Raw genomic sequence first — 17,485 nt, 5'->3', positions numbered from 1 at the left:
ACCCTGCTCTTTTAAAACGCTGGATGATCTTGGCCACTGTGCTGCAGCTCAGTTTCAGGGTGTTGGCAATCTTCTTGTAGCTTTGGCCATCTTCATGTAGCGCAACAATTCGTCTTTTAAGATCCTCAGAGAGTTCTTTGCCATGAGGTGCCATGTTGGAACTTTCAGTGACCAGTATGAGAGAGTGTGAGAGCTGTACTACTAAATTGAACACACCTGCTCCCTATGCACACCTGAGACCTAGTAACACTAACAAATCACATGACATTTTGGAGGGAAAATGACAAGCAGTGCTCAATTTGGACATTTAGGGGTGTAGTCTCTTAGGGGTGTACTCACTTTTGTTGCCGGTGGTTTAGACATTAATGGCTGTATATTGAGTTATTTTGAGGGAAGAATAAATTTACACTGTTATATAAGCTTCACACAGACTACTTTTCATTGTGTCAAAGTGTCATTTTGTCAGTGTTGTCCCATGAAAAGATATACTTAAATATCTGCAGAAATGTGAGGGGTGTACTCACTTTTGTGATACACTGTATATACAGTGAGTGAACATTCGGACAGCGGATGGTGTTCTTCCGGTGTTTTCTTTATATTGTGTAAAATTCTATATTAAAATGTCCCCAAAGAATGTGCAGAGAGAGCGCAGTGCTGAGAAAATGAATCTATTACTATTTGTTGTTGTATAATTAGTCCTGCCAGTAGCTGTCACTGTGTATCAGACAGAGGGGACAGTTAGTGAAAGAGAAGAAGGAAGTTATTCTTTCGTGCAATTACACCTACAAAATACAACGCTTTTGAAATAAAGAAGGAAATAATAGAGAAATATGAGTTGTTGTTTCTGGTAGATACATTTTATAACAAAAGAAGGAAATTTATTATGATGTATGGTACAGCACACGTACTGTACTGAAATGTGATGTGTGTTGTTTTATATACAGTACTACTGTGTATTGTTGTTTATTATTGTTTATTACAGGTATGTCTATTCTATAATTTAAGATTTAAGGGAAAATATACTTGTATTTATAACAAAAAAGACCTTTTAAGACATTAGAAAGGTTAGGTAAGGGGATGGTTTTGGAGGTCTGGCACGGATTAATTCTATTTACATTATTTCTTATGGGAAAAATAGGTTTAACTAACGAATATTTTGACTTAAGAACAGCCCTTTAGAACCAATTAAATTCGTAAGTCCAGGGTCTACTGTATGTCAGATGAAAAAATAACTGAAAGTTTAAAGACATATTTAAAAACATATTTAATTAAGAATCAACAATAGTAATTAATCAGATTCTTTAGTGAGGTGGGTATGCCAAACTGGTAGACCACAGAAATGCACATGCCTGGCTCGAATGAGCCACCCGTGTTGGAATGCAACAGGATTGGCTGGTAATGTAAAATAGTTTTGTGTTTCTATTTAGAATGGGGGCTAGACCACATAAATTAAAACTGGTTTAGCAACATGGACATGCTAAACACCACGTGTCTACTATTGTAGTGTTTCAAGCAGATATATGGTTGCACTGGCTGCGCTTTATCTGACACTGAGTTATGTTAAGAAATCTCAGCTACAGGGCTGCATAACCCCATCAGATCTTAACCTTTACAGTATTATCAGACATCCAGCCTCTCTTTTGCATTAGGTACGTTAGGGAAATCAGGTGGATGTGTCTGTGCAAAAGGGAGCTTGTCTCACACCTAGTTATTTGCCTAACTGCTAATGTTAGATCTCTCCCGGTGTCATCTCATTATATTACCACAAGTTCAGGTCTGACAAAGACCTCCATAAAATAAACGTCAAATCTCTATAAATACATTTGTGATGGATATGTTCTAAAAATGTTCTTTTCTGTGACTAAATAATTTGATTGACTTTGATTGCTCTCTTTTTTATTCTATATAGACAAGGCTATTTTGACCACACCCATTACAACATGAAACAATCTTTGCTTATCAAAGACATTTGGGAGTTAAAAAACCAAATTTTCACCTTGGGCAAATGGGGCCCAGAAATAAATTGGGGTCCTGTTTGGGATGTGTTACTGTATTACACCCAGTGATTCCAGTGGAACCAGACCTAATCTGACCAAGACCAAGATAAAGCAGTGGTGAAAAAATGAATTAAAAGAATGAAATGAACTTAATTTATTGTATACATATATTTATTCTAATTTAATGGCTGAAACCCACTCCAAAAAAAGTTGGGACAGGGGCATGTTTGTCACTGTGTTACGTCACCTATATTAACAATGTTCTGTAATCTTTTGGGAACCGAGGGCTAGTGATGGGACGTTCTGTGCTAAGGCTTAAAAGCATGCATTTCTAAGTGGAACAAGAGAGGCCGGGCACACACACAGAGATGTTTTACAAAGTTTAATGGTAATAAAACACAAGACAGGATAGAACAAGACAAGACAGACTAACACATGACCTATGCTAATCTAAATAGTAAGTAAGTAAAAGCTAAAGCTAATCTAAACACACATGAACAAAGCTAAACCTGAGCCCTAAGCTAATGCTAAACATGAACATAAACCCTAAGCTAAACAAGAACTAGAACGGTATGTTTGTATGTTTATTAGGATTTTAACGTCATGTTTACACACTTTGGTTACATTCATGACAGACACAGTAGTTACTCATTACACAAGGTTCATCAATTCACAAGGTTATATCGGACAATTTTGTATCTCCAATTCACCTCACCTGCATGTCTTTGGACTGTGGGAGGAAACCAGAGCACCCGGAGGAAACCCACATGGACACAGGGAGAACATGCAAACTCCACACAGAAAGGACCCGGACCACCCCACCTGGGGATTGAACCCAGGACCTTCTTGCTGTGAGGCGACAGTGCTACCCACTTAGCCACCTTGCCACCCCAAACAGGAGGTAACAGTCACCAACAACCATGAGCAAGGCACAACCTGACAAGCAAAAGGCAAACCAGATAGTCTTCAAAGACTGAGCTGATACTGCCTCCTTAAGCTCATCATCTCAAATGAGGTGCAGCTGGGCAAAATCAGCTGGGGACCAATCCTCATGAGGGGGAGTTGGCTAGCCACTGAAAACAAACTTTCCTCTAACATGTGCTCCTGGAGAGGTGGCCGTGGCAGGTGCACCTGAGTTTCATGTTCCAGCACATATAGGCTGGAATCATGACACTAAGTATGAACTAGAGATATCTTGTGATTGAAAATCTTGAAATCTTGTGCTGTTTTCAATTCATGGTTTACAAATGACTTTTTTTGTATAAATATCAGAAGCATTTATTAGATTAGATTAGATTAGATTCAACTTTATTGTCATTGTGCAGAGTAAACAAGTACAGAGCCAACGAAATGCAGTAGCATCTAACCAGAAGTGCAAGATAGAGATTATATACATATAATACACAGTTAAAGTGCAGAAGTGACCAGATACGTGAAAAGAGGAGACATATAAGAATATTCAGACTATTAAACAGATAATGATAATTGTACAGTGTATAGACTAATATGTATTTACAGAGTTATGAAGGTGACATAAATGGGTAATGAATGAGAATAAATAATAGATAAATAAATTATAAATAATAGACAATAATAGACAATAATAATAGACAAAGTGTATAAAAACAATCCCTGTATGTAGCACTGGCTGTCATGAAAGTAATCACAGTGCATGTGGTGATATGGGGATTGTATTGTAGGGATGAAACACTATTCTACACTTCTCTCCTTTTGTGATGTATTTATTTTTCCAAAGTCACCTATAGCTGTTTAGTTGGATAGAGATTTGCTTACTGATCAATATCATGCTCTCAAGCCATAGCATATGATTACACATCAAATCTTTCATTGACCCCTTTGTCACCTGTGAATGAGGGACTGCCAAAAGTAAACTCTGTGATCAGCATAGATATGTGTTTTTTTATTGATCAGTAAGATTTTTTTTTGTATTGATAGCATAAAACATCCTATGCTAACCATGCAAAATGCCAACCTTAGCATAACTAAAGTTCCATTATTGAGAGTGGGAAGAGAAATCTATCTTTGTAATGGTGGGTTCATGCGCTGCAGCTTTAATATAATATGCCTCTCTGTATGCAATTGTTTATTGACTTTTTCTGCTAATAGTCTGATGAAGTCCTGGATTTACATTCTCGGTGATTTGTAAAACAGTTTCAAATTCAATATTTTATTTGTTAGGATTTTAATGTCATGTTTTACACATTTTGGTTACATTCATGACAGAAACGGTAGTTACTGGTTACACAAGATTCATCAGCTCACAAGTTTAATATCAAACACAGTCATGGACAATTTTGTATCTCCATTTCTCCTCACCTGCATGTCTTTGGACTGTGAGAGGAAACCGGAGCTCTCAGAGGAAACCCATGCAGATACAGGAGAACATGCAAACTTCACACAGAAAGGACCTAAACCACCCCACCTAGGGATCGAACGCAGGACCTTCTTGCTGTGAGGCGACAGTACTACTCACAGAGCCATCATGCCGCCCAAATTTATTATTTTAATTTGTTTAAAAGTTTTCCTTTTATTTGTCATTCATGATTAAATTGTATTTTTTATGCTTAAAGTGTCACACTCATTAATAAAAATCATTTCTCTGCATTATCACAGCATGTCATTCAGAATTAAATGTGGTTAAGAATAAGGGCAACAGAAATAAAATATTCCAGAACATTTAAAGCATGCAAGCTAGTAATAGCAGTTCTTCCTTTTTCAAGTGGAACACTGGAGTTTCAGGTTTGCATGGCACTAACAGCGTGGGAGTACTCTCATACACCCTGGTGTTAGAATAATTAGAATGATTTATTATGTGCTCTTTGTCCAACTCAACAGCCTTCTAAATGTGCCCATGATCTTTCAGTAAAATGTACCTGCCCGGTGAGTTTGTCAACCAGTTACAGTAATATATCTAATTTTGAAAGTTTATAAATATACAAAACATGGTATCCTTACAAAATAAAGCACATTAAATACAAATTTTTATTTACATAGAGTTCACATGGGTGGCACGGTGGCTCGGTGGGTAGCACTGTCACCTCACAGCAAGAAGGTCCTGGGTTCAATCTCCAGGCGGGGAGGTCTGGGTCCTTTCTGTGCAGAGTTTGCATGTTCTCCCTGTGTCTGCTTGGGTTTCCTCAGGGAGTCAGGTTAATTGAAAACACTGAATTGCCCTATGGGTGTGTGTATGTGTGTGTGCTCAGCGATGGACTGGCGCCCCGTCCAGGGTGTTACTGTGTGCCTTGCACCCATTGAAAAGCTGGGAGAGGCTCCAGCACCCCCGTGACCTTAATTGGATAAGCGGTTAAGAAAGTGAGAGTTCACATGTAAATGTAATAATTCACATTAACTTTATTTTACATTAATTACACTTATTTTTAGACAATTCATATAAAATGTCTCACATTATTCATTCAAAATATCATGCATGTTCATCTCGTAATCTTGAAAAAAAGGAAATAAAAATGTGTTATTAATAGTCAAATTAATTGCTGACTTTATTAAGTTGAGCACAATCTAGAAAAGGTCAATGAGTGCATTATACATGTTATTTTTAATAAATGAAACAAAGGCACAGATATACAGGTATAAAATAAAAATAATATAAAAAAAACTAAATAACAATAATAATAATGATTAAAAAAAAACTAGGAAAGCCCAAAACTATTTACTTGTTGTAAAACATCACAATGTAATGGCCACAATATTATAAATAAGAGTCTTTAAAGTTAGATATTAGAAAAATAGAAAATGAAACAAGCAACACATTCTTTTCACTTCTCAGTTTCTTTCCAACCACGAGCATTTCTTCCAAACTTGTAAACCAGCCTTCTTCCATCCACTCGCTCTAAAATCTCCCGTTTGTAGTAATACCTTTAACAAACAAACAGAAATTATGGTAAAATGATTGGATGGATGATGCTTCTGTCTTACAGGTATAATTGGCAACGATAACAAGGCGACCGTAACAAAGGGGCAGTTGAAGCCTAGCAGTTAAGGTACAGGGCTAGTAATCGAAAGGTCACTGGTTCAAGCCCCACTATTTTCAGGTTGCCACTGCTGGGCCCTTAAACAAGGCCCTCAACCCACAATTGCTTAGATAACACACTGTCACAGTACTCTAAGTTGCTTTGGACAAAAGCGTCTGCTAAATGCCGAAAATAAAAAAAATGAACATAGGTTAATGTGTAAATCATTTGAGTTCAATCCAAACTGATCATTATATTATTTCAATATTTAGCAGAATAAATTAGTAGTGATGTAAACTTCTTTTTTAATCTGATTACATTCTGTTTTATTTATTGTCAGGTACACTTCAGTCACATTCTGTGCAAAACCCTTATATATTTGAGATGAAACTGGTGACCAAATCTAAAAGGCTTAGTTTTTGTAACATGCCTGGAAAAATGCAAATGGGACCTATGTTAATTATGGATAAACAAATGAGTCATGAGATCATGCAAAAAGTGTGAAATTGGGGAAACACTAGGGGATTCTGGAGGTGCTGCTTAAATTTGATCTGATTTACCAAGGTTTTAACAATTAGCCAAGGTAGATTTTGTTTCTAATTTATTCTGCTTATCAAAACCACATATATAAAATCATGATTACTAAAATGTAATTGTTAATGTTAACAATAAAAGCATGAAAGCAAATAAAGATTTTCATCAGAATGCATTCTAGTTACTATGTTTGTGAACTTGTGGATGTGAACATGGGATAACCCTTTTTCAGATTGATCGTTGCATAAAAATATCAGTTACCTCATTGCTCGACTGAGCTTCTCATAAGTCATGCTGCTGTTGTTCTTCTTTTTGCCCCACAGTTGTGCTACGGCTTCAGACTTAAGAAAACGGAATACACCCTCAGATCTGTTCTCCCATTTAATCAGGCCTGGGTTTCTATCTGGGTTCAGCAAAATATCTCGGATAAACTCCCACAGATGAGTACCACGAGGGTCTAAACACACCAAACAGAAAAAAAGAATAATATATTGTAAAAAATATAATGTAAAAAAAAAAAATCATATCACAAGGTCAACAAATCAGTAACATTCCACATGTGACTGAGATATTAAAAAAATTTAAGATTTTTTGAAGTATTTCAAATAAAAACAGTATAGTTACATTCATAAAATTTTTTACATTTTTTAAAATGTATGTTCCTAGTGGTGCTCCAAATTCCTGCTTCTACATCACCAAGCTTTTATAGTAAGCAGACTTGATTAGATTCAGCATGGTGATATTTTTTTCACCTTTATGTCATGGTGGCACACAGCAAATTGAAACCTAGAGACCTTGGTTCATGCTTAGCCTATGGTTTCTGTGAAAAGTTTGGCATGCTCTCCCCATGTCCACTCAGGTTTCCACTTCCCTCTTTAAAACAAAAGGTGAGCTGACTGCTTTTTGTAAATGTAAAATGACATTAATTATTAATCATCGGCACTACACTGCCCTTTTTGTTTCATTTCCACATCACTGCACATAAAAAATTAGCAGGTGTGTTGTGTTCTATGATTAATACTTGATTATATTTTATTTACAACGTTTATTTAACTTTACTATTGTGTTTTATCATTTTTATCAACTAAAGTGTTCAGGCCCTCAGCTGCAAAACATCTTCGTAGATTTGTATCTCTCACGTTAATTCATGAAGTCTATTGCTCAAAATGGAGCAGCTTAGAGTATGGGTTTAAAGCTCAAAACCTGCAGTTTCAGTTGTTAGCGGAACATGGTTACATAAGTCAGTTTCTTTCTTTTTTTTCTATTTTATTTTCTCCCATTTTCACCCAATTTAGCGTAGTCAATTTGTCATCCACTACTGGGGGATCCCCGATTGCGGTCAAGGTGGGTATATTGCTGCTCATGCCTCCTCCAACCCGCACACAGCCCTTAGCGGAACCCTTTTCCACCTATGCACTCTGCACAGGCGACTCTCTATCTAATGAGGGTCCTTACACAGCGTTTGAAGACCCACCCACATAGTCCGGTCATTGCCCCCTAGCAGAAGTGTCTGCTGCAGGCACTGCCAATCATGCCCGCTAGATGGCGCCCAGCCGACTGGTGGCAATGCCGAGTTTCGAACCGAGGCGTTCAGAATCTCGGGGCTGGTGTGCTAGCGGAATATCCCACTGCTCCACCTGGGCGCTTAAGTCAGTTTCTTATACAGACCTAAACTTATTAGGTAATAAATTGTTTCGTCAAGATAGGTTGTCTAGGAGTGGATGAGTGGCAATTTTTTTTTTTTATTACTGGTTCTTAAAATCAAATTTTCAGTAAGTGGATGTTGTTGTCCTTCATTAGCTCCTGCAAGTACTTTTATGGCAGTTTTATTAGGCAACCTTAATTGTTGACATGTTAAAACCTCCCAATAACCTGTTGCAACAATTTGACACCCTGAATCTCTGTCAAATAATAACTCATACAACACGATTTGACCCTACTACTCCTGAATAAGCTGCTCTTATTGATGTGTTTTCTACAAATTTGTACCAATCTGCTGTGATTGGTAATGACCTTAGTAATAATTGTTTTATTGCTTGTATTTGTAAAGGTCACTCTGTTAAGAGGCCAGGCCAGATCATACACAAAAAAGTTCTTAATTATTGTAATGCCCATGCCTTTTTAACTGATCTGTCTGAGGTTAACTGGGATAGGGTTAGCCTGATTCCTACTGTGCAGGATGCATGGACACTGTTTAGTGATAGTTTTAGTAAAGTTGACGAACATGCCTCATTGAAGACCCTACGAATTGAAGATCAAATTGGTCCTTGGTTTTCTCATGAGTTGTCAACATTACTGCAGCAAAAAAATAAATAAATAAATAAATAAATACTGCTTGGCATAAAGTTCATCTAACTGGGTCCCCAGCAGATAGATTTGGTCAGATTCAGAACAAAAAGCCAGCTGGATCTGATGGATTAGCCCCATTTTTATTAGACTTGCTGCTCCAGTCTGTTGGTCCTGGAGTCTGTAAAGTTGCTTTTATGTGGTTTGTTCGAAAGTTTGCTTTACCTCTTTCCACCCCTAACATTACCACCAAGGATGGTATCATCCTGGAGCAGGTTACAGTTTACAAATACTTAGGAATATGGCTAGACAGGGCATCGTCATTTTCTAAACATATTACAAACTCTGTTCTAAGGTTAAGACAAAGCTCGACTTTCAGTACAGGAATCGTTCTTCATTTACTCCTGCTGCTAAATTCAGGATTGTTAAAATGTCTATACTGTACTGTGCTTGTAAAACCATACTTCACAAGTTTGATACTCTTTATTCAATTTGCCACCAATGCTTCCTATAAAACACATGATTTCTCTCTGTACTCTGTGGTTAAATGACACGCATATGTGTCGTAATATTCACTGGTTCATGTTCACTTTCAAGTTTTTTTTTGTTTTTTTTTCAGTGTGATAAGCTGGCAACACCAGTTGCTGTCTAAGGCCAAGTTAAATACAAGGTCCTCTAACTATATCAAAGAAAAAGTCTCTAAATCCAATACAATCTTCAGTCAGACATCATTTCAATTAGCTGCTTCTAATGACTGGACTCTGTTACAAAGAACTCAAAACTAGATACATTTATTTCAGTTGCTGCTTTTAAGGACTCCTCTGCTCTTCTTTGTTTTACCACTCCCTATTCTTTCCACTAGTGCTTCTTGGCACTCACCAGACTGTCACTGATAACAAGGACCTTTTCTTAATGTCTCTCCTGGTTAAATAAAGGTAAAATAAATACATGTACTTTATTATCTTTATACAAGCCTTCCACACATTTTTGCATAAAATTGTGCCTTTTTAGCCTAGTTAATTATATTTTTGGACAAAGAACAAGGAGCTAGGTGAGCACATTAATTACAGGTGTCTTTTACCTGGTGGGCTGGTAATGAAATTATGATTGTCCAACACTGTGGGCAATTAGATAGACTCGAAAAGATGGTTAAAGCAAAGCAAGCGTAAAGGATGTAAGAATAAATACTCACTGTGTTTTTTCACTTGGTGTGAGCGGTTGTGGGATTTTTTGGGGTCTGTAAAAAAGAAGGAAAAAAATAATTTGCCTTAAATATACTCAGACTCACTTAGTGAGTCAAATATGACTCATCTCTTACTACAGTTTTCCTCTTGTCTTACTACAATTATCAACTGTTTACCAGAAACTGTATCTTTTATGTATCTATGAGGTGTTGATTTCCTTGCCATTCAGTCTGGTTAAACATGTTTGTCTTGTTACATAGCTCTCTTATCAAAACTATATAAATAAACTGTGTGACTGTTAAACCAGTTAAGGTTGGCAACTCAATGTAGGCATTGTTGTGTGATTTCTGAAGGTTTTTTTGACCCACTTGGCATAAGGATTAGAAACTGTGAGCTGACATGCTATCTAACTGGCATGTTACATGTTTGATACTGGTACCTACAGAAAGTTGTAACAATGATGGTAATGTTTAATGTCTTTGTTAATAATAATTAAATGGTGTAGATCAAGACACAAATAAATAATTATTTGTATATGGACATTTAATTAGCCACTAACCTTATTGATGTTTGTTATGCTAATTTAACTGTATGAATCACTAAGAATTCAATTATATAAATCTAATCTCTGATAGTGAAACCAACTGCTGAACAAATAAGATAGCTAGCATGCCAATTGCTGACTGAGGTTCATCTGAAATCATATACTGTGAACTGCACTTGGTCAAGTACTTTCATCACAAGTGATGGTACACTAACACTTGACAAACCATCTAATACAGTTGTATGTAGTTTGGGACACAGCCAAAATAGTGAATGATACATTTTCAAAGATACTTATTAATACTTTTATTAAAGATACTTATAAAAAACAACCTTTATTTAACTAAAAAGTACAAATAAATGAATTTTAAACACTGATTTCTCTTTACCCAAACTCATCTTAAACGGACCAAAAGACGTTGAAAGTGTGTGCTGTGGTCATATGAGTCCATGTTTCAGCTTGTTTAAGGGGAAAATAAACATTGAGTCCTCAGTGCCAAAGAAAAAAGAACTGTCCAGACTTTTATCAGCAAATATGTAAAAGCCAACATCTGTCATAGTATGGAGGTGCAACAGTGCCCATGGCATAGCATGCTTATGTGTGAATGCAGCATCTACACATATTTAATGATTTTAAAAAGACATATGCTACCATTAAGGCAATGTATTTTCCTGATTAGTCCATGGTTACTTCATCAAGACACTGCTTACAGTAGGGCATAAAATAGTGTGGCTTCATAGACAAAGGGTGTATGTGCATCACAGAGAAAATAATCAAACAACAGTAATTGTAATGTTGGGAAGCTGAAGTATTATATAGTCTCCACTGTCTTTTGGTCCATCTGTGATAAGCTTGGGCCTAGAGAACTTGACAATATTTCTTCATAGAATTGATGTATGGCTTAATATTATTTCTCAAAGGGCTTCGAAGGCTATTTTTCAATATTTATCACAGTAGCATGATGGTTTCTCATGCAATGCCATTTAAAGGCTCAAAGTAGAGTACAGTAGATACAGTAGATAAATTCACTCACTCACTTTCTTAACCGCTTATCCAATTAGGGTCGCAAAATGTTCATTTTGAACAGACTGACAGTTCTCTTACAAAGTTTAGCATAAAGTGGTGAGCCATGACCATCTTTGCTTGCAAATTTTTTGGTGGATCCTCATTTTTTACCTAATCTTAATAAGTCGCTTCCTTATTGTGGAATGTTTCAAAACAAGGCAACTTCAATATTCTACACTTTTTAATCCTATTGTGCCCCTGTTCCAACTTTTTTTGTTAAAGGCATAAAATTAAAAATTTACATTTTGTGTGTTTTATGTTTACCAAATACAAAATTGATCAGGGCAGTTGTAGCCTAGTGGTTAAGTTATTGGACTAGTAAGCAGAAGGTCACCGGTTCAAGCCCCACCACTGCCAGGTTGCTACTGTGGGGCCCTTGAGCAAGGCCCTTAACCCTCAATTGCTCAGACTGTATACTGTCACAGTACTGTAAGTTGCTTTGGATAAAGGCGTCTGCTAAATACTGAAAATGTAAATGATCAGTTAAAACATTTAAAGTTTTTTGTTCTTGTCAGTTAAACTGTGGATCAAGAGAATGAAAATTTCACCAATTTTGTATTGCATTTTTTTTTAAATTTCCAAAATTTGTACAAAGTAGATGTAATTCTTACCTGGACTGCAAGTATTTGGCGAGGTCATCATAATAGAGGGCTGAAATGGACTGTTAATGCCGAAATTCTCTGTTAGAAGATTATTGAACAATTGATTAGGATAAGTTTATCTTCCAGATAGTTAATGTTATATAAAAATATGTTACATGAAATATGTTGCTTTACCTGAATTAGTATAGAAGCTAGGTTCCTCTTTAAATGATAAGACTGAACATGGCAGATCTGAAAACATATATAAGGTCATTAAATTCACTTACTCACTCACTCACTCATTTTCTTAAACACTCATCCAGTTGGGGGGGGTGCTGGAGCCTATCCCAGCTTTTAAATGGGCGCAAGGCACACAGCAAAACCCTGGACAGGGCGCCAGTCCATCGCAAGGCAGACACACATACACACACCCATTCACTTATAGGGCAATTCTGTGTCTCCAATTAACCTGACTGCATGTTATTTATTTATTTTTTGGACTGTGGAAGGAAACCAGAGCTCCAGAAGGAAACCCATGCAGACACGGGGAGAACATGCAAACTCCGCACAGCAAGGACCCAGACTGCCCCGCCTGGGGATCGAACCCAGGACCTTCTTGCTGTGATGTGACAGTGCTACCCACTGAGCCACCAAGGTCATTAAATTATAAGCCTGAAATAATCATAAATAGGAAAACCTTGCTTGTTAAACATTACTTACCATCTAATTCTGTTTTAATATCCCCTGGTGTAAACATATCTGTCATGGAACCATATTGGGCTGTTTAGGTGAAAAACAGAAAATGTAAGCTTATTACCACTTATTACAAAAATTTTTGAAAAAAAAGTTTGAAAGTTAATCAACAACTTTTTTCATTATGAGAAGGTTTGGTTTTTTTCATTTCCGCTACTGAAACGAGTAAAACATGTTTGTCTTGTTGTCACACTTTAACAAAGTAATTGTGCAATAATAGATCACTAAAGTTTACACTGCTGATCTGATTATAGTTCACCTAAAAATGGTGAAAAATATTTCTTTTACAAAGATGGGAGAGTATTTAAGCTTTACACTTAAATGGTTCTAGGAATTCTCAGTAGTCATGTTTTGTTAGTTAAATTAAAGCAAGCATTAGCATTTTGCTTGTGCATTTGCAATACATATCCTGACCACTAATAAAAATACATTAGTGCTAACAGCATGCAAACAAACATTTGTAATCATCTTAATGAAGGCATTAAAAAGACTAAGGATAGCTGTGTGGTTAAGATTCTAGCTCAGTAATCCCTACCACTGCCAAGTTTCCACTGTCAGGCCCCTGAGAAGGACCTTAACACTCAATGGCTTGTATTGTATTTGGCCAAAATTGTAAGGTATTACAATTATCTGGCAACTTATTTACTCCTTACAAAGCGTTCAAGACAGCACATTTTAATGGATGCTTTGTATCTAATGTAGCCATGTGTATTTAAAATACCTGTTGATGCACAGGTATGAAAATGACTTTTTATAATGAATTTATCATGAATTGATTTGCATAATGCAAATTCGTCTCTGCTAACTTTCTTTCATTAAACCCTTTCACAAATACAGTTTTACCTGGGAATTAACTATTAATTCACCAGTGTAAACACACCTCAGAGGCCAAAGCCTGTGTGCACTGACACTTTATGTAATTAACATCTAGTACCATTACCACTGAGTAAGCTCGTGTTAGGTAGTACACTCTTAGACTTTTGTTATAGTGGGTTTAAAACAGTGGCACAATATAAAAGGACCTTTAAGTTAAAAAAAAATAAAATATGATGTTATTCAGAAAACGAGAAAGCTGTTCCATTTACACAGAGAAAATTTTTCTTCTTAATAGCAGTCCTGAAATTTTCTCATTTACTATCCAGTCACCAAAGAATACCTACACCGATCAGCCATAACATTAAAACCACCCCTTGTTTCTACACTTACTGTCCATTTTATCATCTCAACTTATCATGTAGAAGCACTTTGTAGTTCTACAAATTACTTACTGTAGTCTATCTGTTTCTCTGCAAGCTTTGTTAGCCCCCTTTCACGCTGTTCTTCAATGGTCAGGACTTTCCCAGGACCACCACAGAGCAGGTATTATTTGGGTGGTGGCTTATTCTCAGCACTGCAGTGACACTGACATCCTGTGGCCACTGATGAAAATCTAGAAGATGACCAACTCAAACAGCAGCAATAGATGAGCGATCGTCTCTGACTTTACATCTACTAGGTGGACCAACTAGGTAGGAGTGTCTAATAGAGTGGACAGTGAGTGGACAAGGTATTTAAAAACTCCAGCAGCGCTGCTGTGTCTGATCCACTCATAACAGCACAACACACACTAACACACCACCACCATGTCAGTGTCACAGCAGTGCTGAGAATGATCCACCACCTAAATAATACCTGCTCTGTAGTGGTCCTGTGGGGGTCCTGACTATTGAAGAACAGGGTGAAAACAGGCTAAAAAAGTATGCAGAGCAACAGATGGACTACAGTCAGTAATTGTAAAACTACAAAGTGCTTCTATATGGTAAGTGGAGCAGATAAAATGGACAGTGAGTGTAGAAGCAAGGAGGTGGTTTTAATGTTATGGCTGATATACAACACAGCTGATGAATTCCATTGTGCCTAACAAGTTCTTCACAAAAGATGTAAATAAGTTGAACTCATAAATGTATCTTTAAGGAACTAAGTGTAAATAGTGCAAGCCTGGAACATCAAATAAAAATAAAACAGCCTGAAAACATACTGGATAGTAAGTATCCAAAGCAAATAGCACATGAGCAAGTTTCATTATAAGCCAGTCTTACCACCCCACTTGAGATCAGACAGGCTGTTGTAGAGGATAGGCCCGATTGATCCAGCCAAATGAGTGAAGTCCTGGTAGCTCATGCTACAGAGCTGCCTTCCATCTAGGTCAAAGTTACTGAAGGGGATGGACATGGTGTCAATCTGGTGCACATCCAAGGTTTGCTGAAGCCACTCCCAAACCTGATATTTGGACCAGAACTGTGGATGAAGATCTTGTGACCACAGATGACTCATGTTGCCAGATGTCCCCACAGACACTTTAAAGCAGAGGAAACCAGAATTATGTTACTTTTGTGTTATTTTTAAGAATGAGGGACAAAGACAGCTGCACATAATATTATCTTTTGTCTAACAGATACCCAAAGCGTTGACATTTTCAAACAATATGCCAAATGACAAAAAAATGGTGGTAAATGTTGGGGATTTATATTAAAGAAAATGTAAAAAACATTAAATATCTTGGTACAGTGGCACATGTCGAGGAGTATATTATGCCGCAAGTGAACAGTCAGTTTCGAGGTCATTGTGTTGGAAACAAATACATAAATACATATATAAATAAATAAACAAATAAATAAATGATGGAATCATAAAGTTTTGTGCAACAAAGGCCACATTTTGATGGCTTTACACCTGGGTCAAAGCATCTGTAAAACTGCAGGTCTTGTTGGTTTTTCTGAAGACACAGCTGGTTAACTGGCACCAGTGTCATGAGCACCTAAAGCTCATTGATGTGGGAAGTGAAGGCTAGCCCATCTGCCTTTACCTTTAGGTCCAATCCTACAGAAGAGCTACTGTAGCACAAATTATTGAAAAATAATCCTGGCTATGTCAGAACACACAGTTCATTACAGTGTGCTGTGTATGGGACTATGTGTAGTTCATTCAGAGCTCTATCCACCGTAATGTTTCAATATTGGACATGTGAGCATCAGAACTTGACCATGGAGCAATGGAACAAGGTTGCCTGCTCTGATGAATCACATTTTCTTAATCATCATGTGGATGACCAGGTACATTGCTTACATGGGGGAAGATGACACATAGTTGCACTTTAGAAAGAAGGCAAGCAGCAGAGACAGTGGGGTGCTTTAGGGAATGTTCTGACACTGTGGTCACTGGATTTCATGTTGATGTTACTTTAGCTTGTACAAGTTACCTACAAATTGATGCAGACCAAATACACTCCTTTATGGTAATGGTATTTTTTAATAGCAGTGGCCTCTTTCAATTTGATAATGCACCCTGCCACACTGCAAAAAATGCTCAGGAATGGTTTGAGGAATGTGACAAAGAGTTCAAGGTGTTGGCTTGGCTTTTAAATCCACAGATCTCAATTAGATTGATCATCTGTGTGATGTGCCAGACAAACAAGTCCAATCAATGGAGACCCAACATCTAGGATTTAAAAGACTTAAAGGATCTTGTAAAGTTTTGGTGGCAGATACTACAGGGCACCCTCAGAGGTCATGTGAAGTCCATGCCCAATTGATCTATCTATTTTGGTTTGCAGGGACTTACACAATATTTGTTGGTTTTAATGTGATGACTGGTCTGTGTACATTACAAGAGACAGTAGTGACTTGTGCAAATAATTGATGTTAACATCTAATGTGTCCTGGACATACAACATGCACATTTTATAATATAAAAAAATGTGATCCAGTCACTAGACATGCCTGATAATGTCCATTGTTAGAACTTAGTGAAAGCTAATATATGGTATTTAAAGCTAAAAATTATAAATGAGTAATTAATGCATTTTCTGGTGCACAGCTCCTCTAGGCCATCTGGATCTGCTGTACAGAACAAAGAAAACCTGAGAACAGACTATTATACAGACTATTATAGGTGACTGGATAATAGCCATAAATTATATATTGCCATAACTTAAAGCATTTAACTTTGCCCCTATAGTCCTCTTTCTTTGGAATATTGGGAAGCATGTCTTGGTTTGACAAGCCTTTGAACAGGAACACTAATATCTTAACCTTCTAGCAATAAAAATGATCCACAGGTTATTGAAATGTGTCTTATTCTGTATTGTTTGTATTAACAGTGTACAAGAAGTCTAAAAAATAAGTACTAGTGGGGGTGAATGTAAGAAATACAGACAGTACCATCTGGGCAGTTGTAGTTGGGGCTCCAGGAGGCCGGCAGCTGGCTCTCAGCACTCACGCTGGCAGGGATGCTCATGCTGCAGACACTCTGCAGGACCATGGTCCAGAACTACAAACATGCATAGAAATACCACAGTACGTCAGCTACAAAGCTTTACAAACAACCGTAGACCAGAAAATACATCAGAAATACAGAGGAAATGGCTTTAACAAGAAAAAAAAGCAATCATATACTGTATGTGTAGTGAAATTTGATGCTTACTACACTGATCAAATACTGAGCTTAGATAAGGTAAAACACTCCCAGACATGATGTTTTAAAGATAAAGAGGATCTGTATCCTGTCTAAGAAG

The 17,485-nt window shown here is 37.0% G+C and overlaps 1 protein-coding gene across 1 annotated transcript; it reads right to left on the bottom strand.

Annotated features, from left to right (window-relative positions):
* Window positions 1–5,791: 5,791 nt before the first annotated feature.
* On the bottom strand, window positions 5,792–17,232 carry ehf (ets homologous factor). The gene is made up of 8 exons (XM_063001635.1): window positions 17,133–17,232; window positions 15,012–15,269; window positions 12,901–12,960; window positions 12,376–12,432; window positions 12,211–12,279; window positions 9,999–10,043; window positions 6,782–6,977; window positions 5,792–5,891 (listed from the first exon to the last, which is right to left on the bottom strand). Exons 1-8 carry the CDS (start codon window positions 17,230–17,232, stop codon window positions 5,792–5,794), a joined length of 885 nt encoding a protein of 294 aa, XP_062857705.1.
* Between the last annotated feature and the right edge of the window lie 253 nt (window positions 17,233–17,485).

The sequence above is a fragment of the Trichomycterus rosablanca genome, chromosome 1 (assembly GCF_030014385.1).
Source record: "Trichomycterus rosablanca isolate fTriRos1 chromosome 1, fTriRos1.hap1, whole genome shotgun sequence".
Taxonomy (NCBI): domain Eukaryota; kingdom Metazoa; phylum Chordata; class Actinopteri; order Siluriformes; family Trichomycteridae; genus Trichomycterus; species Trichomycterus rosablanca.
This window is presented reverse-complemented; position numbering and strand designations above follow the sequence as displayed.

Excerpts from the sequence above, each read along its gene's own strand:
- ehf (XM_063001635.1), bottom strand. The coding sequence starts at position 17,232 with ATGGTCCTGCAGAGTGTCTGCAGCATGAGCATCCCTGCCAGCGTGAGT. Across the intron at positions 10,044-12,210 it reads GCCAAATACTTGCAGTCCAG|ACCCCAAAAAATCCCACAAC; the intron begins GTAAGAATTACA and ends TCTTTTTTACAG. Across the intron at positions 6,978-9,998 it reads ACACCAAGTGAAAAAACACA|ACCCTCGTGGTACTCATCTG; the intron begins GTGAGTATTTAT and ends TGGTGTGTTTAG.